Source organism: Terrapene carolina, unplaced genomic scaffold, assembly GCF_002925995.2.
Source record: "Terrapene carolina triunguis isolate 2854851 unplaced genomic scaffold, T_m_triunguis-2.0 Scaffold238, whole genome shotgun sequence".
NCBI lineage: Eukaryota > Metazoa > Chordata > Testudines > Emydidae > Terrapene > Terrapene triunguis.
Window position 1 is genome coordinate 62,057 of NW_020664589.1, and position 27,658 is coordinate 89,714.

General features: G+C 47.5%; 1 protein-coding gene across 1 annotated transcript; it reads right to left on the minus strand.

Moving 5' to 3' along the window:
* Positions 1–281: 281 nt before the first annotated feature.
* LOC112122918 (ectonucleoside triphosphate diphosphohydrolase 2-like) lies at positions 282–27,486 on the minus strand. Its single transcript, XM_026657294.1, has 9 exons — positions 27,376–27,486; positions 21,335–21,452; positions 11,945–12,095; positions 10,378–10,537; positions 7,648–7,875; positions 5,196–5,468; positions 3,802–3,897; positions 1,441–1,575; positions 282–500 (listed from the first exon to the last, which is right to left on the minus strand). Exons 1-9 carry the CDS (start codon positions 27,484–27,486, stop codon positions 282–284), a joined length of 1,491 nt encoding a protein of 496 aa, XP_026513079.1.
* Between the last annotated feature and the right edge of the window lie 172 nt (positions 27,487–27,658).

A 27,658-nucleotide genomic window follows, 5' to 3' on the forward strand; every position in this document is an offset into this window, starting at 1 on the left:
GCTAGTTACCAGACACTTTCTATGGCATCAGCGTAAGCTACATGTTTACAGCCTGTCTGGCTTGATGGGGAGGCCCAACCGGACTGAACTCTGGAAGCCTCATCTGGCTGTTTGCCTCTTGGAGAAGTGGTTGGATGAAAAAAATTAAGCACTAAAGAGCTTTTCCTGACACCTATGCAACAGCTCTGCAGCGTCTCCTAGGCCAGACACTCCCTTGTGTGCTCATTCTCTCTGTCCTGTAATTGCCCTCTGCTGAGAGCCGACAACCCCTGGGACAACAGTCAGAGTCCTTCCAAGATGCGGTCCTCTCCGTTGTCCTTCGCCATCACACGGTATGCGATGCGCGTGAAAGAGCCAGTGAGCATCAGGACAAAGAGGATAAAGAGCAAGGGCCAGATCCCATATTCAATCGCTTTCAGGGAGCTCAGCTTATCCTCTGGGATGGTGTTGGTCAGATTCAGCATGTACCCAAGAGCCCAGCCAGCTGATATGTTACCAACCTAAAGAAACAAAACCACAGAGTAAGATTGGGTTCGTGGCAGGTGACTAGTGACTGGTGAAGCCCAGGGCTGGAGGCTCAAACAGATCTCTCAATGCCCAGACCCAAAGCTTAGTTAATTTTATCCAAGTTTCTTTGGTCTCAAAATTGGGTTAGAACACTCAAGAGGCCAGGCTTTATCAGGAGATTACTAGTTTCTGAAGGGCACTTCTGCTTCCAGTCCTGGCCAAAGGCAGGAAGGGCAGAAGTGCCACTTTTTTTTTTTAAAGACGTGTCTAGCCAATCACCCCTGCCCCCCAGATGATTCAGAATCTGAACCCAAATTTCACAGCTGGCCCCCGGCTCTGTAACAGACCACACTAGCTCTCCAGATGTGAACACTCCCAAACTTAGCAAGGCATTCAAAAACCAGACGGATCGGATCTCTCAACTCAAAGTCATGAAGATGTCCTTTTGCCCTTCGTTTTAAATTCTCTCCAGGCCACCTTCCCTGATCTACCACCTGGAACGGTGTCCTGCGCCCCATGATACACTGCATTGTAATAGAGGCCTAGTTGCTCGATGTTAGGGTTGGAATTTTGGCCCATTCATTCGTGATGTCTGTCAAGTTTCACAACAGTGACTGACAGAGATGATGATCTTTCTGTGGCTTGGTTGACGGTCCTGCTTGTCAGACTAGTGACTTTATTTTATAAAAATATGGCATTGGGGTAGAGCTGCATAGCTCAGGTTCTGAAGGTTTGGATTCATTTCTTATTTTATACAAACTATTCCTCCCATCACCTTTGCCTGGGAGGAACTGCTGCCAGCCAGAAATGACAGCATCCATGTAAGATATCACAAAAATGATCATGGGAGAGGACATATCCCTCCCAGGCACTGTTAGCTACCTCCCCACAGACACATCTGTTATCTAAAGCATCACATACTATATTACTGACCTTCTCCTGGAATGTAATCTGGCCAGAGCTGTCCAAGTCAAACAGGAATCCCCTTGTACTTAGATAGTAGATGAACGTGGATACGGAACAGTGATCAGCAAGACTGTCTGGTCTCATCTGAAACCTCTTGCTCAGCTTAACAGCATTTGCAAAAGAAGTTAGACAAGTAAATATTCACTAACTGCATTTCTGAATGCTCCTAATATGGTAACATCCAGCCCTTGTTGCTCTGTGCCACCGGTTGCTGAATTGCAGCAATGCTCTCAAGCATCTTATTTATGGCTATGAAGTGAATGCTTCTTTCAGCCTGCTAAGCTGCAGGGCCAGTGCAACCTATTAGGCGACCTAGGCGGTCGCCTAGGGCACTAGCATTTGGAGGGCAGCATTTTCTTCGGCGGCGACTGCAGCGGCCAGATCTTCGGCCGCCCCGGTCGGCGGTGGCATTTAGGCGGAGGGAGCTGGGGCAGGGGGGCGCGGGGAGGGCCACCTGCAGCAAGTAGGGGGGGACGGCATGCAGGGGAAGTCCCCGCCCCAGCTCACCTCTGCTCCGCCTCCTCCCCTGAGCACGCCACCCTGCTCTGCTTCTCTCCCTCCCAGGCTTGCAGCGCCAAACAGCTGATTGGAGGTGGGAGAAGTGGAGCAGCAACGGCGTGCTTGGGGAGGAGGCAGAGCAGAGGTGACCTGGGGTGGGGAGCTGCCGCACAGCTCCACGGGCCCGAGGTGCTGCGGGTGGGGCTCCTTGGGCCGGGGTGCCGGCGCGGCGCCCCCACGGGGCTCGGGGAGGGCACAAGGTAAAAGTTTCGCCTAGGGCGTGAAACATCCTTGCACCGGCCCTGCTAAGCTGGAGACTTATTTCACCCTCAGAGAAGGGAGAGATGCTCCTTCATCCAAGTCACTTTAAAAATTTCATTTTTGTTTGTCTTTTCAAAGAAAAAAAAAAAAAAACTCTTGAATTCCCCATGGAAGGATCTCCATGGGCCCCCTGGGTGTTGAAGGACCTCACGTCATGGGGTGCCCCATGTGGGAGAGAACAAGAGGATGAGGATAGTTTTGTATGGAAAGAAGACATATGTATAACACAGAAGGGCCAGTCAGCATCCCCGGTCTACTCCTTAATACAAAGGAAGAAGCACTTGATTAAATGAGAAGCCGAGGGAGAGGGGCTTTGATCAAAGCTCCCATGGGTGATCTCTCTTCTGCATAACACTGTACAGATTCTATCAAAGTGAGGGACCCTATTTGTTCGGCACAATGTACCTATTGTCCAATGCTGAGCAGTCTTAGGAAGCCACAGAACAACCACAAAGCAGTGATAAAAAATAGGCAAATTTAGATTGGACAAAGTTTGACATTTGCGGAGATTTGGAGTTTTTTATAACCTGGGTTCTCCCAGGGACGTCCCAAACATATGGTATAAAAGAGCCTGTGTGCACCCCGTGAAGATAAGTCCCATTCACAGCTAGATGGCACCTCCAGCCAGCTTGAGCCACCCAACCATTCAGGCCACATCTCGTTGGTGTCAGCAACGAGGTGGAAATATTTCTACCAGGAGCCGCCACACAATGGCTGGAATGTTCAGAAGGGCTCAAGCACGGACAATCACGGCCAGATTTTGAAAAGAGCTCAGCGTGTTGTGCGGAAGTTGGGTGCGGAGCTCCTTGGAAAGCCTGGCCCTGACTGGATGTTCAGCCCTTGGAAATCTGGCCCAGCGAGACCAAGGAGGACTCGTTACATTCAGCTGTTGTCAGAAGCTGGAAACACCCTGGTCACAGAGGAGGTTGGAGAGTGTGTCTGCTCCTAGTACTTTCTCTCTCTCTGCCTTAAGATGAAGCAAGGGCTTGTGCCAAGCTTTACAAAGCGTACAAGGAAAGGCTCACCCATTAGGTTATTACACCCATCCCACAGTACCGTGTATGGACAGGTGACTGCCGCATGCGCTGTATAGACGACGAGGCAGAACAATCTCTGCCTGCATCCATGGAGACAAGAATAGCTCATACTGACACGAGCACCAGATCAAATAGCCAAATAACGGATAAGCTGGGCTTGCTTCTGTTACACCCGTGGAGTCCCTCTGCTCAGCCCCACTAACAAACAGCACAATCTGGCCCACTGAGGGTGTGGCGAGAGTCTGGGTTTAGAGTATTTTTGCATTCACTGGACCCCATTTCTTGAAAGTCCCAAGGCTTTGGAAATGGGCTAGATCTTAACCCAGCACCTAGGAGAACCCCAAGCTCCCCTTCACTGGGGTCACCTGCTCGCAGCGCTTTCAGGAGAACCAAAGGTCTCAGTTGGATTTTGCCCGAAAGCGTTGTCTGCCTCACTTATCCCCATGGTACAAGTGGGTTAGCTCACAGTCACCTCTTCCATAGACAGCCCACAGAATGAGTCGACTGCCTGGCCCAGGTCGGTAGAGGGCGTCATCTTCTTCACAAGATCCAGAGCCTCGGAAATCACCTAGGACAGCAGCAAAAATACTCCTTGGAAACTTCAGCCGGTTTGTAGAATGAATAAAGCGAGGCAGTGGCATGAGGGCGCATATGGCATGTTCCCAGGACACTCTCCCAACACGTCTGTGTTTGGTAGCTGTATGTCTCCATGACATGCACCAGGAGATCAAGCAGAATTCATTACACCCGGTTACTGACCAAAGGGGCAAACAATAGAAATGTCTCTGGGAAGCTGCTTTTCTGGCCTTTAGCACAGACTAGGGCAGCCCTTGAGCAACTCAGCACCAGACTCCCGCCTGGGGCTTGCAGCAGCAGGGAATAACTGGAATGCAGAACCATCCTGGCCACACCTCTTCCCAGCCCCCCTCACTGCTAGCCTCAAAATGCCTCCCCACCCCCTGCACCACGGGTCTGGTGGAGGCTCCCTGGGCCAGGAGTAGGGTAACTAGTTAAACTGATCCTCCAGCTACTAAGCTGAATTACTTTCCCTTGTAGTTTGTATGGTAAAGATGTGGCTGCAGCTGCTAGACACAGACCAGCACCCAGGAGAGAGTCTGGTCTCATCTAGCACCTTTCACGCTCAGACTTTCCAAGTGCTCTTTGCAGACAGGGGAGTGAGGTACCAGCGGTACAATAGCTACAGCAGTCGTATGTTCACCCCTGGCTCCCACATGACTCTGGACACTAGAACCTGTGGTTCAGAGAAGGGATGTTGGGCAGAACATCAAAGTAATTCCCTACATTATGTTTAGAAAGTGCCAGAGGATCTGTAGCTTCCACGTGAACAATAAGCAGATATGAGAAAGGATAGCGCCGCCAGAAACATGGCACCCTGTACTTCACTGCAGGCTTGGACAGCCTAAGCCTCTGTTCCATCATAGCACTTGAAGCCAAAGCCTTCTAGTCTAGAGGTCTAAAGTAACCCAGGCTGACACCCGTGATGGCTATCTGGTTCATTAAACCCATGCCCACGTAGACACTTGAGAGTTGTCACTAACCAGAAAGCTATCGCTATTTGGAACCTCAAAGAAGCAACACATGTCAGATCCTCTTGGCTTTAGCTAAATAAATAAATCTGTTGCTATTATTAATGTAGGGCCCATGACACACGGTAGAACAGGTCTCATTCCCATCCAGTAGAGGGCAGTGCTGCAATACTACCCAGAGCAATTCCAATTCCACCCAGCAGAGGACAGAGCACTAATACATACTAGTCAATCTTACAATGTTTATTAGGTGTTGAGCTGGGCACATCTCTTAAGAACTCCATGCGTAAAGCACACCTTAATGTAATGGAGAACTTACCTGAAATCTAGTTATGTTGGGCTTGAAAACTCCATTTGGGGAACACTGTGAGAAGCCGCAGAACAAGGAGGAGTCGAACAAACTTCCTATGAGTTTCCTGCAAGCAGAAGAGTTGCTGGAGCCAGTTACTTGAAACACATCTTCAGAGGTAGGTGTTCCTAAAGAGGCGTTACTTCCAGTGCAGGGCCCGTCATGCACAGAACCGAACCGAACCGCCCGGGAATAGGAGAGAGGCCAGCAGGGATTAGACACATTTCTCACATAGCCGTGGTCCTAGAGGGAGAGGATAAAACAGGAGCACAGAGAGTGAAAGGCGGTGCTGGAGTCTGAACAGGACTTTTCAAATAAAGAAAAAATACAATGAAACTAAGGAGAGTTTGATTTCAACATACATGGGTTATAACAGAGAAGGCGGATTTTTAAAGCTTTGCATAAACCAACCCCCTGCCATTCAGATTCTCATCCAAACTACCTAACCCTCTGCAAAGTTGGAGCTTAAACCAGCATGGTACTGAATGTTTTCATCTTCTGTGAATTTCAGTGGGAGCTGCAAGTGTTTGGCACCTTACAGAACCGGGACTTGTGGTGGGAATTTAGAGAACATGTCCCTTCTAAGTTTCCTGGTCCTTCTTTTCAGATCAGAAATACTGCTCCTCTGACCTTCCCCTTCCCAGCCCAAAGCAGATATGCAGGGAAGCTAAAGGATTTTCACAGGTCAGACTTATCAAAATTTCAAGAACAGGCCGTCTGAGTTTGGGATGAATGTTCCGTCTACCAGTCCAGTCCAACCCTAAAGATAAGAGATCCCCACACCCAAACTCTTCTCATCCCTTTGAGGCTGGGGAGACACCGCTGGGAATTTGGTTAATCACTCTGCTGTAGCTCTCGTCACACTGATTCTCTAGCATGAATCAAAAGGAAGAACAGTCTATTGGTTAGACCACTTGCCAGAGCTGTGGGGGACCGGAGTTCAATTGTTGCTCTGCCATAAACATCTGGGCATTTCACTTAGTCTCCTAGTGCCTCAGTCCTCTATCTGTACAATGGGGAGAATGGCACTGCCTTATCTCACAGCGGTGTTTTGCTGCTCAGATGCTCTGGTAATGGGTAGTACCATACCTAGGGCTAGGATTTTGGGCTGGAAGCTTCATTTCCTGATGAGCCCTTGAATGGCAATATACAAAAACCTGTAGGAGAACACTTCAACCTCCCTGGACACAATAGCAGATTTAAAGGTAGCCATCCTGCAGCAAAAAAATTTAGGACTAGACTTCAAAGAGAAACTGCTGAACTTCAGTTCATTTGCAAATTTGACACCATCAGCTCAGGATAAAACAGACTGACTGGCTAGCCAACTACAAAAGCAGTTTCTCCTCCCTTGGTGTTCACATCTCAACTGCTAGAAGAGGGCCTCATCCTCCCTGATTGAACTAACCTCATTATCTCTAGACTGATTCTTGCCTGCATATTTATACCTGCCTCTGGAAATTTCCACTACATGCGTCTGACGAAGTGGGTATTCACCCACGAAAGCTTATGCTCCAATACGTCTGTTAGTCTAAAAGGTGCCACAGGACTCTGTGTCGCTTTTTACAGATCCAGACTAACATGGCTACCCCTCTGATTCAAGAGCTAGTGTTTATGATCCCCATGACTACCATAATGCAAGTGGGGCAGAGAGGTCTCTCTGGGTTAAATCGGGTCTAAAGCGAGGGCAGTTCCTCATAGGGAGGTGCAACAGAGCGGCTTTTAACCTGTGTGTGTTACTCACACATACGGTACACAGTGTCCATCTGGCCATGTATGCAGTACATGTATTGCTCAGCAGCCAGGAAGTAGATGTAGACTTGGCAGAATTCAATTTTTTAATATATAATTTTGCTGGAGAATATTGATGTTTATTTTTAAGGATTTTTTCTATTTTTATTTATTTCAATTTTCAGTTGCAGGAAATTGTGCGGGAGGGGCAGACAATTATTTAATGACAGTAGATGTTGAGATTCAAAAAAGTTAAAGCTTAATAGCTGTTTAAAATACAAACTGCCAACATCACATCAAAATATACAAAGTAAATATCCTTAAATCAAACTCTAATAAGTTCTTAAGGAGCGTTTTTCTTACTTTCCCTATCCGTACATTTCAACCATCATTGATGGAAATATTTTTTCGTCGGTTTGCGTGGGTGCGGTGAAATCAACATTTAACAATGAAAATCTACTCCTTCCCAGCCTAAGTATATGCCTGTGTTCGTGCCACAGACACACATTCTTTGCACACTAGTATAAACAGTGCTTGTGACGCAGGCTCTATGCTTGTGTACTCATAGGCAAGCTCCTGGATGAGAGAGGGTGTCTGATGTTACCCGACTCTGTATGTGCATTGACTATAACTTAAGGCATTTAACATGATAGGTTTGAAGCAGCCATGAAGCACATGAGCATGCTGCACTCACCTGTATGGCTTTCAACAGCAGCTTCTTGCGGAGCTGGTCTGTGCCAGAGCACAGGAAGTGGTGGGTGTAGACCCTGTGTTCTTGCCCGTACAGCCGCAGTGTCACTTCGTTCTCAGGATCTGCGCTCCTTTCTTTGATCTTGAAAGTGATCTGGGTTGAGGCTCCTCCTATGGTCATGACTCCAACTGTTCCCTTCCTGGAACGGCTCCACCGCCCAATCCAACCATACTAGACAAAAAGGGAACCAGAGAGGTAGATTTTTCGTACACCTGACAAGTATCTGAGTTCAGATGCTCTGAAGGAATGAATGGGGAGGAACTGGAAATGCAACACTACACCTGCCCCCATCAGGGACACCAGCCACTGCCAATCCAGCCCCTGCCACTTCTCCCCATCATCAAATCTCAGCAGCAAATTACTGATATTCTCCCTTGCTGCTATTTCTGTATTGGTGGCAGAGGAATCTGTTTAAACAATAATAATAGGCCGTACCCACATTAACATGATACACCATCACCCAGGGAATTTTCCAAAGCCTTATTGCACATCTAGCAAAATCAACTTTCCACTGGAAAATGGGCACAACCTTTAACCCCGAGCAGGACATCTAGGAGTCTGAGGTCTTGACACTGAATTGCTGCCACACTGTGGAGTGAACCTGCAGTCAGAGGAGTACAAACTGGTAGCATCATTTAGGTTCTAGGAGCCGTTTTGTTTATGGGATGGATCTCGTGTGTTTGAGATAAATGGATGGTAAATACAGAACGAGGGAAAAGGTGTATGCTGTGTATGGACAGTCTCTGCCAATCACATGCAGGAGGTCATTGAGTTAGAGACTCCTGCCGGGTTCTTAAAGACTGGATCATTTTTAAAGCTGAGCAAATACTGGATAAAAATATCCCTGGACTAACATACACGAGAACTACTGCATCATTCCGAAAGCTGTAGTAACTCGCACTGAGTGGCTGGGTCACTACAAAAAGTAATTTTCCCTCTGCACACCTTGTCAACTATTGGGAATGGACAACGTCCACCTTGATTGAATTGGCCTCGTTAGCCCTGACCCCCCACTTGGTAAGGCAACTCCCATCTTTTCATGTGCTGTAATATATATACTGCTTACTGTATTTTTCACTCCATGCATGCGATGAAATGGGTTTTAGCCCATGAAAGCTTATGCCCAAATAAATGCGTTGGTCTCTAAGGTGCCACAAGGACTCCTCGTTGTTTTTACTGATACAGACTAACACAGCTACCACTCTAAAACTCTCACTGTGATTCACTGAATAATGTACTCATTTAAGAACCACATTAGTTGCTGAATAGGTGACTCCAGCTACAGGAGTGGACTAGCTCCAATCATTTAACAACAATCATTGCAGACATGAGCACTGAGAACAGCAGAATCTCACCTATGTTTAAAGGCATTGGTCAGTAAGCAGTGATTTGTTACACCATTTCTCTCTACAGAGGCATATCGATGACTACACAGGACTCTCCTCCTAGCCCCACTGAAATTCAAGTTTCATGGGGAGATCTCCCTTCAGGAGCATCTTGTAGTCTGAGTTCTCATACCCCACTGCTTCCTGCACAGGCAGATTTGACTGGTGCTGATGTTAGTGATAGAAAGGGGCCACAAGAAAAGGCAAGGACATGTATAGTCAAAACAGTAGCTGCTGTTCTGAATGGCACTATGAATCTTGTTAATTACTGTGCCTATTTTTGGGTAGTCTCACTGCGTTCTACAGCCTGGTATAATAAGCCCTTTGTGGAGGACTCTCTTGTACGGGCATTAGTCTGACATGTAGGACAATCTTAACTGCTTTGGGGTCAGTGTGACCAGACTCCCAGATGTGACTTTTATAAAACGGCTTTCCACAAATCAAATAATGAAGGGTTTATGGACTGTAGCCAGCAAGCGCATGGAATAATGAGCCCTTCCCTTGTATGGCACTGCCAGTGTGGAAATGGAGTGTTCTGTTTAATCCGTACATCCTTGGAACAGAGCGAGGAAACTGTAATGAACGGGCTAGAGCATGACATGCACAATGCTGCCCTCTACTAGCCAAAGTCAGAACTGCTCACAGCCCCAATACTAAAGGAGATTTTACCTGAGATGAAATGCTAGGGGCCTGTGATACTGGAGCAAAAGGACATGAATTCTGTTCACTGTCTTTGGCAAGTCCTGAGAGGTAACTGAACAGAACCAAGTGACCCACCAATCTGGAACAACAGTGAGGAAAATTGGTGGTGGTTACCATCTGCACTAGAGCTGCAGGACTGAGGGGTCATCTTGGTTTTTTGTTTTAAACAACCCGTAAGTCTGGGGCCAGGGTTACTAAGAAACAAACTTCGTTAAAACCTGGACAAATTTTCCTTTAAGCCTTGGGGAGTTTTGGTGCACATCTGTAGAATCCTATCCTAGGGCAGCCGCTCTATTAACCCAATAGTAACAGTTTGACCCCTTCCACACTGGCCAGCCAAATGCTATTATCATATAGACTGGCCATAACTGAGTGCGTAAGAACTGTTTCAAAACTCTGTTGGAAGCCCCATGCAGGCAGAGCCCTAATGGTCCCGTCACTATCTCCACTTGGTTACTATATACTCCTCCAGCCCCATTCTTCTCTCTGCTATGCTGCGGTGGCACCAGTTACGTCCGTGGAATCACCCCGGTGTGATGGAGCGGCGAATCCTACTGGTGTCCTAAGCCAACCCTACAGCCTTTACCTTGATGAAGTTCTCCAGAAGATAGTTAACAGTGACCCAGCCAAACACCCCCTCGTTTTGACTGGACAGAATTTCTGCCCCCTGAAAGTCAAAGGGGTACGACTTCAGCGTGGCGGTGACAGCGGCAATCAGAGTATCTGACACAGTGGGACTGGTGAGGCTGGGTGAAAAGGGAAGAAGCACATTAGTTGTTAAAGGGCCCCAAGCACAATCCTGAGCAACAACAGCCTCAATGCTTCCGGCATGTTGCTCATTTTGGGGAAGAATACAGTGCAAGTTATAATACGGCACCAATCAACTGCACTAATCACCAGCTTGGTCACGTGGCTGGAGAGGAGCACACATAGGCTGTGCCCTTGGGAAGCAAAGCATAAGGTCTTAGAGAGGACGCAAGGTCCAGTGGTTAGGCCACGAGGCTGGAAATTGGGAGATCCAGATCCAATTCCCCTCCCTACCACAGACTGCCTGTGTGGGCGTGAGCTAGTCAGTCCATGGGACTTAGACTCCTAAATACCTCTGAGGAGCTGTGCCTCCACTCCTCCTCTGTGAAATGGGGACAGCAGCGCTCCCCTCCCTCAGGGCCACTGGGAGGAGAAATAGGTTAGACTGTGATGCGCTTCGAGAACGGGGGCCACTTAAGTACCTCAGATGCAGGGCTGGCTCCAGGCACCAGCGGAGGAAGCACATGCCTGGGGCAGCTCATGCTAAGGGGCGGCATTCCGTCCAGTCTTGGGGCGGCACAGTCTGGGCGGCTTTTTTTTTATTGCTTCGGGCAGCAAAAATGGTAGAGCCGGCCCTGCTCAGATGGTTTAGCTGGCCACTGTAGTCAGGGATGAACAGAGATGTGGAGCATGGGCAGAGTATAACGGAGGCTAAACCTCCCCAAACCTCGCACCATCGGGGGGGAGGGGCAGCGGTGGATTTGGGGCCCCCGGAAGAATCTCCCCTGCCACAGCCCCAGGGCTGGAGGAGCTCTCGCTTTTCCGGTCTCAGGACCACAGCGGGGGGGTGGGGGGGGAGAAAGAGGAGCTAGCAGGGGCAGGGCCTCGGGGTGGGGGGGGAGAAGAGAGAGAGAGAGAGAGCGCGCGCGCAGAATGGGGGCGGGGCTGTGGGCGGAATGGGGGCAGGGCCACAGGGGAAGGGGCAGAATGGGATGGGACCATGTGCAGGGCTGCAGGTGGAAAGGGCGGAACGGGGGAGGGGCTCCAGGCTTGGAGCTCCAGCCAGGGCCTGGAGCTCCCGCGTGGTCCCAGCTCAGGCTGAGAGCTCGACCCTGGCTGGTCGAGCTCTCAGGTCCCCCCACCCTCTCCCGTGGCTCCAACTGAGCTCTCAGCCCCCCTGTCCTGGCCAGGACCATGTGGGGGGAGGGGCCAAGCTCTCAGCCTCCCTCCCCACTCCAGCCAGGGCCACGGGTGGGGGGGGTGGCTGAGAGCAGCAAGCGGGAGTGGGGCCTTGGCCGGAAGAGGCAGGGAAGGGAGCTAGCCTCCCCAAGGGGAAGCTAGTTTATAAAATGGTCGTTCACACCCAGTCTGCCATCAGCACATGGGTAGCTGAAACCTTGACTCACTTCAGCAGCCGCATGCCAGCAGTCACTCCCAAATAGACAGGGGTTTGGTCATGCTGTTCCTTAGGGATTTCCTTCATTGCCTGGCCGAGACACGGCTTTAAGCTGTTCCCAGCTTCCCCCGGGGATCCGGAGTAGCTGGAGATTCCAGGACCTAAGGACGCAAAAGAAACATACGAAATATTACGACAGGGTGGGGGAGCCATTAGCCACAGCGATACATGCGCCTTTCGAGATATATACAGTTCTGTGCCGAGTTTAGGATTTGCTACAGCAGATCTGTAAGGCGATGAGTCACCTGTGCTAGGCTCCAGCCAATCCACAAGCCAGGGACTGGGCTGGTGACACGCAGGGCTGGTATAAGCGCCTCACTGGTGGAACAGCAGCTGAGTCTGCTCTATATCATTTCAGGGCTTGGAACCCTCTTCTGCCTGCTAGTGGCAACAGACTCCCCAAGCCTTAGCCTGCCCCTGCCCTGTTCCTAGTCCTCCTCCATCCTTGCTCCAACCCTGCTCTAGACTCCTGATGCTGGCTCTGACCCGTAGCCCTGGTCTACACTACGAGTTTAGGTCAAATTTAACAGCCTTAGATCGATTTAACCCTGCAGCCGTCCACACAACAATGCCATTTTTGTCGACTTAAAGGGCGCTTAAAATCGATTTCTGTACTCCTCCCCGACGAGGGGATTAGCGCTGAAATCGACATCGCTGGGTTGAATTTGGGGTAGTGTGGACACAATTCAACGGTATTGGCCTCTGGGAGCTATCCCAGAGTGCTCCATTGTGAGCACTCTGGACAGCACTCTCAGTTCAGATGCACTGGCCAGGTACACAGGAAAAGCCCCAGGAACTTTTGAATTTCATTTCCTGTTTGGTCAGCGTGGCGAGCTCAGCAGCACAGGTGACTGTGCAGATCTCATCAGCAGAGGCGACCACGGAGTCCCAGAATCGCAAAAGAGCTCCTGCATGGACCGAACGGGAGGTACTGGATCTGATCGCTGTATGGGGAGACGAATCCATGCTATCTGAACTCCATTCCAAAAGACAAAATGCCAAAATATTTGAAAGAAAAAAAAATCTCCAAGGGCATGAAGGACAGAGGCTAAAACAGGGACCCACAGCAGTGCCACGTGAAACTTAAGGAGCTGAGGCAAGCCTACCAAAAAACCAAAGAGGCAAATGGCCACTCCGGGTCAGACCCCCAGACATGCCGCTTCTATGATGAGCTGCATGCAATTCTAGGGGGTGCCCCCACCACTACCCCACCCGTTTGTGGACTCCTGCAAGAGGGGAGTCTCATGCAACAGGGATGAGGATTTTGGGGACGAGGAGGTTGAAGATAGCGCACAGCAAGCAAGAGGAGAAACCGTTCTCCCTGACAGCCAGGAACGGTTTATCACCCTGGAGCCAGTACCCTCCCAGAGTGGGCTCCCGGACCATGAAGCTGGAGAAGGCACCTCTGGTGAGCGTACCTTTGTAAATATAATACATGGTTTAAAAGCAAGCGTGTTTAATGATTAATTTGCCCTGAAGACCTAAAGAAGCCAAAAGACTGTGGCTTACCATGGCTGCCCGCAAGCCGAATTCTGTTGCCCGACCCTGCATGTGAGATCTCTCACACCAAACCGGCAGGCCCTCAATATAAGAGGCAAAACGCGACCTTGTACTCTAAAGTGTGTCTTTTTAAATACTACTCTCCCTTTTTTTCCTACCTCATCTGCAAATGTTTCAATGCTCCCCCTATCATCTCCATCCCAGAGGCTAGCATAGATAAGGGGGGGGGGGGGGAAAAAAAAAAACACACACGCACTCGCAATGACATGTTCTCTGAGCTCATGCAGTCCTCCCGCACTGAAAGAGCTCAGCAGAATGTGTGGAGGCAAACAATGGCAGAGTCCAGGAAAGCAGAAAATGAACGCGAGGACAGACGGGACGAACAAGAAGAGAGGTGGTGGGAGCAAGACAAAAGATGGTGGCCGTGCGATGAGAGGAGGCAGGAGGCAATGCTGAGGCTACTGGAGGATCAAACTGATATGCTCCAGCATCTGGTGGAGCTGCAGGAAAGGCAGCAGGAGCACAGACTGCCGCTTCAGCCCCTGTGTAACTGCCCGCCCTCCTCCCCAACAAGTTCCATAGCCTCCTCACCCAGACACCTAAGGGGGGGGGGGTGGGAGGGAGAAGAGCTCTGGGCACCCAACCACTCCACCCCAGAGGACTGCCCCAAGCAACGGAAGGCTGGCATTCAATAAGTTTTGAAGGGCAGTGTGGCCTTGTCCTTCCCTCTTCCCCCACCTGTCCCGGGCTACCTTGGCAGTGATCCCCCTATTTGTGTGATGAATTACTAAAGAATGCATGATTTTGAAACAATAATGACTTTATTGCCTCTGCAAGCAGTGATCGAAGGGGGGAGGGCAGTTGGCTTACAGGGAAGTAGAGTGAACCAAGGGGGCGGGTTTTCATCAAGAACAAACAAACAGAACTGGTCACACCATAGCCTGGCCAGTCATGAAACTGGTTTTCAAAAGCTTCTCTGATGTGCAGCGCGCCCTGCTGTGCTCTTCTAACTGCCCTGGTGTCTGGCTGTGTGTAATCAGCAGCCAGGCGATTTGCCTCAACCTCCCACCCCGCCATAAACATCTCCCCCTTAGTCTCACAGATATTGTGGAGCACACAGCAAGCAGTAATAACTATGGGAATATTGGCTTAACTGAGTCAGTAAACTGCGCCAGCGCACTTTTAAACATCCAAATGCACATTCTACCACCATTCTGCACTTGCTCAGCCTATAGTTGAACAGCTCCTGACTACTGTCCAGGGTGCCTGTGTATGGCTTCGTGAGCCATGGCATTAAGGGGTAGGCTGGGTCCCCAAGGATAACTATTGGCATTTCAACATCCCCAACGGTTATTTTCTGGTCTGGAAAGCAAGTCTCTTCCTGCAGCCATTCAGACAGACCAAAGTTCCTGAAGATGCAAGCGTCATGTACCTTTCCTGGCCATCTCATGTTGATGTTGGTGAAACGTCCCTTGTGATCCACCAGTGCTTGCAGCACCATTGAAATGTACTGGCTGCCCTGGTGCGCCGGTCCCAAGATAGGGATGTGTGTTCCGTCTATCGCCCCACCACAGTTAGGGAATCCCATTGCAGCAAAGCCATCCACTATGGCCTGCACATTTCCCAGAGTCACTACCCTGGATAGCAGCAGCTCAGTGATTGCGTTGGCTACTTGGATCACAGCAGCCCCCACAGTAGATTTGCCCACTCCAAATTGATTCCCGACTGACCAGTAGCAGTCTGGCGTTGCAAGGTTCCATCTTGGTATTCTTGCACTTCAGGGCAGGGGAAAGCAAGTCAAAGTTCCATGAAAGTGCCCTTACGCATGCGAAAGTTTCACAGCCACTGGGATTCATCCCAGACCTGCAACACTATGCGATCCCACCAGTCTGTGCTTGTTTCCTGGGCCCAGAATCGGCATTCCACGGCATGAACCTGCCCCATTACCACCATGATGTCCACATTGCCAGGGCCTGTGATTTGAGAGAAGTCTGTGTCCATGTCCTCATCACTCTCGTCACCGCGCTGCTGTCGCCTCCTCGCCTGCTTTTGCAGGTTCTGCATATACTGCAGGATAACGCACAAGGTGTTTACAAGGGTGATAACTGCCACGGTGATCTGAGCGTCTGCAGGAGATGGTATGTGGTATGGCATCTGCAGGAGAGCAGAGTTGCAGCGGAAGCGGTGGATGATGGAATAGATATTTATAGAGATGCCCGGAGAACAGATATTTATAGAGAATGACGAGAGGACCTGGGAGGTGGATTCATGAGAGCAGAGTTACAGCGGAAGCAGTGGTTGGCATGCCAGTTTTTCCGACTTATTGCTCCACCTGCGGCCAGAGCAGGAGAACAGAGTGGCAGTGGAAGCGGTCGTTCGATGACGACGGTTAGCAGTCCTACTGCACTGTCTGCTGAAAGCAATATGGCGCCCGCATGGAAAAAAGGCGCAAAACGATTGTCTGCCGTTGCTTTCACGGAGGGAGGGGCGACTGACGACATGTACCCAAAACCACCCGCGACAATGTTTTTGCCCCATCAGGCATTGCGAGCTCAACCCAGAATTCCAATGGGCGGCAGAGACTGCGGGAACTGTGGGATAGCTACCCACAGTGCAACGCTCCGGAAGTCGACGCTAGCCACGGTACTGTGGACGCACTCCGCCGACTTAATGCACTTAGTGGGGACACACACAATCAACTGTATAAAATCACTTCCTAAAAAATCAACTTCTATAAATTCGACCTAATTTTGTAGTGTAGACATACCCCTAGGCCCAACTGCCATGACTCTGACCATCCCCACTCATGGTTTTTAATAAGATCAGACCAGAATCCTGCCTCTAATAATGGTCAATACATGATGCTTTAGTGGAGAGAGATAAAAAGTGAATATAACACAATGCACCTAATTAAACCAACAGATGCAAGTTGAGGGTATCTACCAAACTACATACACCAGCATAAAAGACCCACATCAGAGATCGGAGAGTGATAAGTGGGAAAGGATGCAGCAAACTGAGCTGAGGCTGTCAGCTTCCTTCTTAAGTCATTTTCTCATGTTCACAGAGAGATTTCTACACCATCATTGTGGCTGCTATCAGCCACAGCACAGGAAGCCTCTGTCTAGGAGACCAGAGGAAGTTGTCAGTGCAAAGTGTCCTGTGCACGCACAAGGACACTGCTAAAGAAAGATTCATGGGGCTCTGAAACTGGATTTTTTTTTCCAGAATAGCCAAACGATCTGTCCACTTTCCGGATTGTGGTCACTTGCACTAAACACTCAGGATGCTTTTTCTGTTTTAAGACCTCATGAGAAAACGTATCTTCTCCTGCTGAGCTCAATTTATTGTTCAAAAATCAACTCCCGTTCAGATATAACTGCAGTTTGTAAAGCACCATTAGCATGCACAGCATTTTATGCAACAGCTAGAAGACAAGCTCCTTGCCCAGTGCTTCTTCCTCTTAGGCCCTGTCAATGCTACAAACAGTGTTGCCAACTCTCATGATTTTATCACAAATCCCCAGCTCCCAGAGGCTTGTGATTATGTGATAATCTCAGCTTTCATTGTTTAAAAAAAATAAAAAAAAAAAAAAAGAGTGGTGTAAGGTTTTGGCCCACATAGTTGTGGAGAAAAGCTTGAAAAATATGACCCCGAAAGGTTATAACAGCAGAAGACAAATAAAAAGAATTCAGAAGTTATTTTTAAAAATTGCATGATTTTTTGGGCCTGACTCATGATTTTTGAATGTGTGGGGCCGGCAACGCTGAAATAACCAGAATTAGTCGTGGTTTCTGCCAAACTTTTTATTTCATAGCCTTTTTATTAAAATATTTTAAAACAAAATACCTTATAATTAAACAGACAGAGCTACAAATATCCCACTCCATTTAACATGACTATCCAATGCCACACCGACCTAAACAGAGAAACAACTAATCTATTGTTAAGGAGAATACGGTGTACATTGTTTAGAGTTCTACAGTACTAGCTAGAACAATGGATTGTCATATGGGACCTGACCTATGCCCACTGAAGTCAATCTAAGCATGGCCCCAATTCAGGCAAGGATGTGCTTGAAGTTAAGCCGTTCAGCTTTTCCCAGGACGCACTGAGATCAACATGATTCAGCAGCAAAGCAGATGCCAAAGCTCAAGCTCAGTGACAGAACATGGCTGTGTGGTAAAAAAAAAAAAAAAAAAAGCAAAGCAAGTTGTATGGACACAATTCAACTGCGGTGGTTGTAACTGGGTCACAGTGAGTCAGTGGCAGGGCCAGGGACTCTAAGTCTCCAGCCTGATGCATTTTCCATTAGCACATTTTGACAATAGCCAAGACAAGACTAACTATTGTGGGACTCATAGACCTACTGAACGTCATTAGTTCTTGTGTAAAAAAAAAAAAATATTATATTTTATATATATATATATATATATATATATATGGAGTCCTTTTGGCACCTTAGAAACAAATTTATTTGGGCATAAGCTTTCATGGGCTAGAACCCACTTCATCAGATGTATGAAGTAGAAAATACAGGAGCAGGTATAAATACATGAAAGGATGGGGGGTGCTTTACCAAGTGTTAGGTCAGTCTAATGAGATAAATCAATTAACAGCAAGCTACCAAGGGAGGAAAAATAACTTTTGTAGTGGTAAGAGAGTGGCCCATTACAGACAGTTGACAAGAAGGTGTGAGTAACAGTAGGGAGAAATTAGTATTGGGGAAATTAAGTTTATGTTTTGTAATGACCCAACCACTCCCAGGCTTTATTCAGGCCTAATCTGATGGTATCTAGTTTGCAAATTAATTCCAGTTCTTAATAATTAATTAGTTCTAGTTCTTGTGTCTGAGTTTAAGTGCTTTCCTGAATCGGGGTCTATACGAGTTCCAGTCTCTTAGCTGATTAGTAGCTTCCTCAGTGTATTCATCAGGCTTAGAGGTTTAAGGTAGTTAATAAATTCTTTCTAGCAGGTTTCAATGGATGGGTGTGTCCCAGAACGCAGGTCCCTCACAAATCCAGCATTGTCATTGATAATTCCAAGCAGTCACAGCTCTGTCATGAACTGCTGCGTAGTTCCCCATCATCTCATAACAGACTTGTTGAATTTGGGACCAGAAAAAAAGAACTTTAGTGAAAGCTACTGGTAACAGCATAAAGCAATCCTAGGCAGATCATAGTTAAAATTTAATCAACTAATCTTTAGTTCTATACATTAGACCCTGAGAAGATGAATGCAGTAAACTACATTCTCCCCTTTCCAATTTTTCTTTTCTACAAAGTGTCATATGAAAACATTAGATTTTCTGGACACTTAAATATTTCCATTGCTAAGATATTATAATTCAGGTACACCTTGCTCAATTAACTTCAAATTTGATAAGTCATTTCTATCTAGTCCTAAAGCCTAATCCACATTTTTAATCCAATAAACCGTTGCTTACGGATTTTATAGGGGGACCAAAAATCAGGTTTATAATGGAAATTCACTGCAAATACGGAGTGGCAACTGCTGCTCCATATAATAATGTGACTCTGTTTGTCTACGAGTAAAGCAAGCAGATTTGATCATAAGTTTTCAGTCCTACTGTTAGCCCTAGAACCAATGCAGCTATGCGAGAGTGAGGTAGATTCTAGTGCACCCTGTACATCACCAATAAAATTGCCAGCTAAATACGGTTTGGATAATAGAATCTTTTTCCACAGATGACGGTGTGAGAAGCAGAAGAATCTTAGCTGGATTTTTAAATCCCAGGAGAAGCAGTTAGAAAAAGTGTCTTCGATATGAAAAATCATCCACAGAGGAGTCAGTTTTAGGTCTATCTACATTACAATTTTGACCCATTTTGTAAGCAATTAGTGGCACAGATGGATCTGAACATAGTTTGTGTTCCCAGATCACACAGTTTATCTACCTTAGGTACTTACCCTACTGCCACAGTATCTGAGCAGCACCTCACAGCCTTTAACATTTATCTTTACAACAGCCCATAAGGCAGGCCAGGACTATTATCTCCATTGTATAGAGGGGGAACTAAGGCACAGATAGACTAAGTGACTTGCCCAAGGTCACTGTCTCGTGGCAGAGCAGAGATTTCAATCTCAGTCTCCCATGCCCTGGGCTAGTGCTCTAACACTAGCCATGTCCTTCATACTCACAGGTTATGCCTACTGTAGGAGTGCTTTACTGGTATAGGAATACCTGTATATGGCAAAGCACTCCTCGTATGGATGCAGCTAGCCCAGTAAAACTTTTGTGCCAGTAGAGTAAAACCTCAGACATACCCGGAGCAAAACTAGCTATACTGGTAAATGCAATTTTTCTGGTATAACAGCGTCTACACTAGGGGCTTCTGTCAGCACAGCACATCTCTGACTGGCCTAGCAATGCAGGCAGAAGTCTGTAGAGTAGATCTGCCATCCAGAACCAGAGAACCATGTTTCTCCCCCTGCCAATGGCCTATGCTGGCACACAGATATTTGCTTGTAATTTGTTTGTGTGTCTCTACAGCTGGTTTGGCCAGTCTTCCTCCTTCCCAGCTGCCTCATGCAGTAAGGTATCCCAGAGTGCATTGCTCCACATGCTGATGGTGCTGCTTCAGGGTGTCTGCCCGGCACTCCTGCCTCTGCTGGGGCACTATGGGATAGCTGTTCAGCTTTTCCCAGTATGCACGGAGATAAACATGATTCAGCAGCAAAGCAGATGCAAAAGCTTAAGCTCAGTGACTGCACATGGCTGCGTGGTGAAAAGAATTGCTGCATGTGCACAATTCAGTGGCGTCCATTATAAGTAGGTCAGATGACAAGACCATCGATGTACTTGTGATTTAGACAAATTTCACACTTTATTGAGTGTAAGAGATGGGGTGAGAACAAAGCTTACATGTTTGCCAAATCAGCTATGAGGGAGGTGGAATTTCACACTTTGGGTGCTTCTGTGGTCTAGCTGGAGGCAGTTTTCTGCATGGCTCAGTTAAGATGATGCCTAGAAGCCTTATTTGCAATGAAAAGGGCTAGAAACCAGATTTTGCTGTACATGAAAGATACGCTCTTGCCAGAAGTGGATTTAAGAACTAATAGCTTTCAGTAGGTGCTAATGGAAAATGCATCAGGCTGGAGATTTAGTATTCCTGGCTCTGCTGCTGACTCACTGGGACACCTTCAGCAGGTCCCTTCCTCGCTGTGTGCCTCGGTTTCCCCATCTGTAAAGTGGGGGCAAAAATGTTTACCTATTTTTGCAAAGAGTTTTGAGATCTTTGGCTGACAAGTGATCTATCTACGAGGCCACTCAGTAAGGTCGGGCAGCATGGTTTTCGGTATCTAAAGATCAGGATGCTTATGATATATAGTACTTTACCCGATGAGCTTGCAAAAATCAGGTGCTGATCCTGCAAGCTGATTCCCACGGATACAGAGCCCCTTGGAGGGGTTGCAGCACAGCGAGAGCTATTGAATTGTATTCAAACCCAATATCTATTGTCCCTATAACAGTCGATGCACACCACTGACTAGTGCCACTGACACCAGATGTTGGTCCCAGTGAAGAGACAATGCCATAAACAGTCAATACCACTCCTCCCAAGACATACAGGCCTCTCATATGCTTCAGCTAGTGCCATCTAATGGAATAGGCAGTTCCGCTTAATTTCCCACCAGATGCTTCAGTCATGAGGCAGAGTAGAAACAGCTGCCTCAGTCTTTAGTTTGTAGGGGGATTTATTTGCACCTCATAATTCTTTTGTGCAGAGTTAGCAAGAGACTTTGTGGTGGACATTGACTATGCAACGAAACGTCATCCAGTGCAAGTTCCGTACATTAGCAGCAGAACGCCACCTTACCTTGCACAGCACAAGAGCTATGTTCACTGATCACCCCAGTATTGTTCTCTTTGCTGGCTGACCACTGGTATATGAACAGGGTAGTGCGGGATGGGCCAGCATCCAGCACGATGCCGTACTGAAAAACAACACAAAGGTCATAAATAGATACGCTCCTGAAGACACGCATGTGTGCACTGGTTTGTTATTGTGGGGTTGCTCGGCTGCACACATACTCAGCATTGTCGACTCCAAGTGTAACCTAAGAGCATCCCAGTGCTTACCAGTGTCAGGAAACGAGTTTCAGATGCCCTGACCAGTTCAACGTACCTCAACTGATAATCTGTATCTAATATGTGGGATGTAATAAATCCTTGGAAAACTAACTTACTGATCATGAATATTCTTGTATGGTTAAAAAAAAGAAAAGAAAAAAAAAGAAAAACCCACCACGAGGAGTCCTTGGTTTTTTTGCTGATACAGACTAACACGGCTACCACGGACTCTTGTGTGGTGTGTATACGGCAGTGGTCACCAGCCAGTAGATTGCGATCGGCTGGTTGATCGTTGATCCTCGGACAGTCGATCTCAGTCTGAGTCTAGGGTTGCCAACCCTCCCGGTTTCACTGGGGGTCTCCCAGAATTGGGCTTGGTCTCCCAGAGGCTCCTGCACTCAAACCGGGAGATCGGCCACTAACAGTCTGGCGGCACAGTGGGGCTAAGGCAGGCTCCCTGCCTGCCCTGGCCCCACGCTGCTCCCAAAAGTGGCTGGCACGTCCCTACTGCTGGGGGAGGGCAGGGGGTCTCCGCACGTTGTCCTCACCTGGGTGCACCACCCCAGCAGCTCCCATTGGCCGGGAACAGGGAACACTGTCTACATGGGTGCTTTACAGTGATGAAACTTGTTGCACTCGGGAAGGGGGTGGGGTGTTTTTTCACCTCCCTCCTTCCACCCCGAGCGAGAAAGTTGCAGTGCTGTAAATTGCCAGTGTAGACAAGCCCAGAGACAGGACTTTTAGCTCAGACAAGAAGCATTTCAGAATCAGGACTCCAACTGCAAAGAAATCCAGGAGATTGGCTTAAATCATGAGATAAAAGAACTCTCTTTTTTTTAATCTTTTCATTCCGGTTTCAGGGCCTTTCAGTTTCACTCAAGTCATGTTTTCAAGCTTCTCTACAACACTGAAGGCTAGAAACTTAGCTTTATTTTTAATGTTCATGTGATTCCAGGAGCTGGGGCTTGAAGAAAAATGCCAAATAGAGAGTTGTGGTAAAAATCACAAGAGCAGGCAGCAAGGGGAGGAGCTCTACGTGTGAAGAAATACATGTCTTATAAGCACAATGAGGGAATGTCTATTAGATGCGGTTTGCCTAATGCACCAACTGGCCTGGTAAATGTCACTATCCTAGTTGTTTTCAGGCCCTTTCCCACCTCTGTCCCCCTCAGAAGTTTGCAATGATCCCATGGAAGCAAAAAAAAAAAAAAAAAAAATCAGATCTGCCTCCACTTTCCTTAGCGGGAATGTTTTATCTCTAGCAAACCTGCACTTTGGTTTGTTACTGTAGGGTTACTCAGTAAGGAGGGCTGAGTTGTGCCCAGTGCTTTATGATTCTAATTAAAACTTGGTGAGTACTGCAAGAAGATTCCTGGCCAGTTGAAATTTCACACAAGCTCATGTGAGCAGTTTTTGATCCTTGTGTATGCCTCAGGGTAACTGCAAAAAGCAAACAAATTCACTGGGAAGGATGTTCCTGAACCATGTTTTAGGGTAAGCAAATGCCACCAAATAATCCCAGAAAGTTTCAAATTCGTAACAGTGAGCATTTGCACTAGCAGTCCTGATTCTCATCTAACCGAGGAGCAACATAACATGAACAACGTGCCCAGTCAGAAATGCTCAGGTTGGAATTTTTAGAATCCTATAGGATTTGGTCACCCAGCTCCTGTTGAAAGTGGATATAAATCGGGTGCCTAAATCCTGTCGGCCCTTTGAAAATCCCAGCTTCCAAGTCCAAAATGTGAATTTGGAATGTTCAAAGCAGGGGTTCTCAAACTGGGGTAGGACCCCTCAGGGGGGTCACAAGGTTATTACATGGCTGGAGGCTGACAAGCTCGCAACCCCTCCTCCCCAAAACCTACTTTGCCTCCAGCATTTATAATAGTGTTAAATATATTAAAAAGTGGTTTTAATTTATAAGGGGGGGGGGGTCAGACTCAGAGGCTTGCTGCGTGAAAGGGGTCACCAGTACAAAAGTTTGAGAACCACTGGCTCAAAGTAATTGCCACTAAACCGTTTGCCAGCAAGCCACAGACTTAATTCTGTTTGCATATAAAGCTCACTCGTTTACATGAAGGTCACTCTCCACTGCTTAGTCATTAAAGTGAGAGAGATTTACAATTACTTTAAGGTCTTCATTTACACTGTGAATTGGCCTTACTGTAAATCAGAATTGGGTCCGGGATAATTTTTGAATGAACAGATTCATGGAAATGGCAATCTACTCGCAGACAAGCCACAAATAGAATGAAGGGCTAAATGTGACTCAAAAATCTGCTGTGAGCAGTTCCCCCAGCCCTAGTTAGAAAGCTGTTAGGGAGCATTTGTAAGAGGCTTAGGATGACAGACACTGTAGAAGTGCTAAGTATTATTCCAATCGCTGCTCTCCCAGTTATAATAGCAAACGCTTGCCGGTAAAAGTCACACAAGACTGTTTCATTATGCCCCCTACTCAAGGGAATGAGGACTTCTGAACTATGAATCGATCTGTGCAGGAAATCGCTTTCAAAAGTTTCCTATACCGCACTGGGATGAAACCAAGACTTTTCAAGATGGTCATGAAAAACCAACAAGCGACACCGACCCCAGAATAGCCAATAGCCTGGTGGGGGGGGGGCACTTCCTGTGATGTGGAGGACTCCAGGGTCACCCACATCGCTGATGAGTGCCCTTCCCACCAGGTTATTGGCTGTGATGGGAGGACTCCCTCCCTCCCATCCTGGACCCGAGAAACTTCCCCACAAAAGTTTCATTAGATATGGCCATTTCCCCTGACAAGTTTCAGTTTTCACAGATCGGAGGTTCCCCCATCAGCTCTAGCCAGAAGCCCTGTGCCGCTAACGGTTCATTGTCAAGGGGGAAGGGCTCTGTCCTTGAGGCAGAGGGATCTGAATTCCATCCCCTGCTGTCATGGTGATGTTCTGAGGCCACACTGAGTAGCAAGGTGACAGCACAAGGTTGTTACCGCATGTATATCCCACTTTTACATGATCATAATTGCCCAGAGCAGCAGCTCTAGCCGGCTCCCCAGCCATATAAAGGCTTGCTTTGACTAAACTGCTAAGAGCAGAACACATGCTCTCACCAGTCCACACATCCAGCCCTCCACATCCATCCTTCATCCCCACTTACCAGACATCTAGAAGTCAGAGGACTAAACCCACTAGCTAAAGGCCATGACAAGAGATACTGTCCCAAGGCAAAGCCCAGGGGTGAAGCCAACTCTCTCCTCCCCCAGCTGCTGGAAAAGGGGATTGTGCTGAAAGTCCTGTCAGGTGCGGACCCTGCTTTGGGCTCTCTCTCATCTCTGGCAAACAAATACCTGATCGCTATTAAGCCATCCCCATCTCCATCACCTCTGCTGCTAGAGTTTTGTCTGTGTTTCCTAATTGGTGTGTGTTGAATGCTATGAGGGTGTGCGTGCGGGTGTAGTATCACTATTAATCTAACCCTCCCTTTGCTTTTCAGCTGGTGCAAAGAGGGAATATCTCTTTCCCACCCTCAGACTTTACTTTTGACTCAAGCTCCACCCTGTGAATAGTTTCAGCCTCACTGCTGCTGGCCAGAGCTATCCCAAGCATGGGCAGAATGAAGCTGACCCGATTCTGATCAGTTTCACAGCTACCTGCAGGGTTCTAAATAGCAAAGTGAAAAGGGACAAAAGTGGTCAGTTTTCATTCATTTAACCTTGGGAAAGCTCTGAGCAGCACCAGACACACTGGCGCCGTCGTTCTTCAGACTCAGGCAAGGCTTTGCTTCCTCAGTTACACTCTGTTCACATTTATAAGCTCATCTTTACAAACGTAACAGCTAGAAACTTTTTTTAAAATGAGAACGTTGATTCTCCAAAAGTTGATAGCACTTGTTTGGAGAAAGCTTCCTACTCTTCATGGATGAGTAGATTTTTCAAGCCCTGCCTAATAGGCAAAGGCTAGACTATCTGGTGGGGGAAACAAACACCACAAAACCACAACTGTGCCACCCATTGATACAGTCACATTCAATGGGAATGCTTCAGTGGATGTGAGCAAGGTTGAACTTGGAATAGGAAAGTGTAGGGCCCTCAACTGTGGAGGTTCTTACAGCAAGAGATCATGGTCAAACTGAACAACCGTTGGGGAGTTTAAATAGTGCAAAAAATGTTTGAGCATTCATTTGGATGGCTTTACTCCTGGCTACAACCAAAGATGAAGCAAATGCAAAGTACTTTCATATCCTGTCCAAACTTTCTTCATATGTCAAATTAGAGGTCACTGGAGCACAATACCTGTACGTTTCCTTATAATGCTGTTATAGGGAGAGCCCAGGCAGTTCGCAGTCATAACCAAATGCACCCCTGTATTCACAACCTACACACCATTGTAATAATCTTTGTACAAATATGCCTTGTAAGATATCATTTGAAAACTAATAACTCACTGGTCAATAATATGATGAAATGCATGCAGTAACATTATATGTAAAGTTATAAACATAAGCTGAAATTAGGTCTGAAATATGTTTACCAGACAAGTTTGGATAAATCTGTTTCTCAAGGACAGCTCTTTGGCAAGGAAGGGGGGCAGGAACAAACAGATCTGCCTCTTAGCAAACAACGGCATGGAACCTCTCTCACCAGACTCTTGACTGCAACCTCAAGGCAGGAATGAACTTTATCTAGGGGTAACTCTCAGGACAATGCATTTCAAAGGGGGACTGGACTATGAAAGTGAGTGGCAAACGCACCCCAAGTTCTCTCTCCCTATCCATCTCTCTCCTTTTAGATAAGAGGACAAAAGAAACAGCCTTTGGGAGAGGATCCTGGACTGAGTTTGGTCAGCAGTGTTACTGGAAACACGTTGTAAGGGACTTTACCTTGAACCAAGTCTAGTTTGCTACGTTTAGTACTAGGAAGCATTTTATCTTTATTTCTCTTGTAACCATTTCTGACTTTAATGCCTTATGCTTCTACTCATTTAAAACCCAACTTGTTTTATTCTTTAAATCAAAACTAAGCCAGTGTTGTGACTGTGTGGGTAACTCCATTTAAGATAGCAAACTATTGTATGTTGATCCCCTTAGAGGGGCAAGGGACCTAACATATCTGAACTATCCAGGAGTGGGCTGGACAGTGTAGAACACACTTTTGGGGGGCGGGGGGAGAAAATCAGAGATTGGGAGTATGTTGGGGTCACCCTACAAGTGGTAACCAAGGCTGTTGGAAGCCAGAGCGTGGCTGGAGTTGGTTGACAGGCTGCTGGGATCAGAGTTGCTGGACCAGGGCTGTGGCTTTACGCAGACACGCAGGGTGTAACCTGCAGGCTGTTTGTGAGGAGCCCAGCAGCAAAGCATTGTGAGACACCCCAGGTTGCGGGGCAGGGGTGACAACCCCTCATTGGTCTGGACTGTACCCTGGAATGTCAGAGCAGTAAAGATATTATACAAAAAGGAAGTTCACTGTTATTAGTGCCTGTTGCAGCTTCAAGGAGCCATATGCCAGAGCAAGCTTTCTGCTTATGGCCCTTTGAAGAAAAGGGGCAGGCACTCCTGAATTTTGCCACTAAGTTAATTTACTTTCTGGTACAGTGTGTTTAACAGCATAAAACAAGGCAGTTAATGGATTTAGAGACAATGCTGCAACAGATGCAAGTCAAGCCCAAAGTAAAAAGACAGGCTCCCTTTTACAGGGTGACCACATTAGACAGGGTTCGATAATAGTCAGTGCTTGCTGATGTCAATATTCACCCTGGCACATCTTGCACGCCATATGCCAGGCTACGCCCACCTCTGCCAGCCATTCCTTACCTTGCACCTGGGAGGGTTCTGCACATCTTTAGTGGTGACACAAAGCAGCAGGATCCCAATCAGCCCAGCTAAAATCACCAGGGAAGGGGGAAGAAGCTCACGCCAAGACATCAGGCTCCTTTGCCTGCTTCTGCTAAGCAAAAGAGGAAGCTGTGGAGCAGCGAGCACAGAGACTGTGTCTGATAGTTATTTGCAGCCTTCGGGGGTGGAGCCAGATGTTGGCTTTCAACACAGCTCAAGCCACAAGGCATAGACTGAGGCTTGGGGTGTGTGAAGTGGGGTC

Excerpts from the sequence above, each read along its gene's own strand:
- LOC112122918 (XM_026657294.1), bottom strand. The coding sequence starts at position 27,486 with ATGTCTTGGCGTGAGCTTCTTCCCCCTTCCCTGGTGATTTTAGCTGGG. Across the intron at positions 12,096-21,334 it reads TAGCTCTTGTGCTGTGCAAG|GTCCTGGAATCTCCAGCTAC; the intron begins GTAAGGTGGCGT and ends TTGCGTCCTTAG. Across the intron at positions 3,898-5,195 it reads CCAACATAACTAGATTTCAG|GTGATTTCCGAGGCTCTGGA; the intron begins GTAAGTTCTCCA and ends CTGCTGTCCTAG.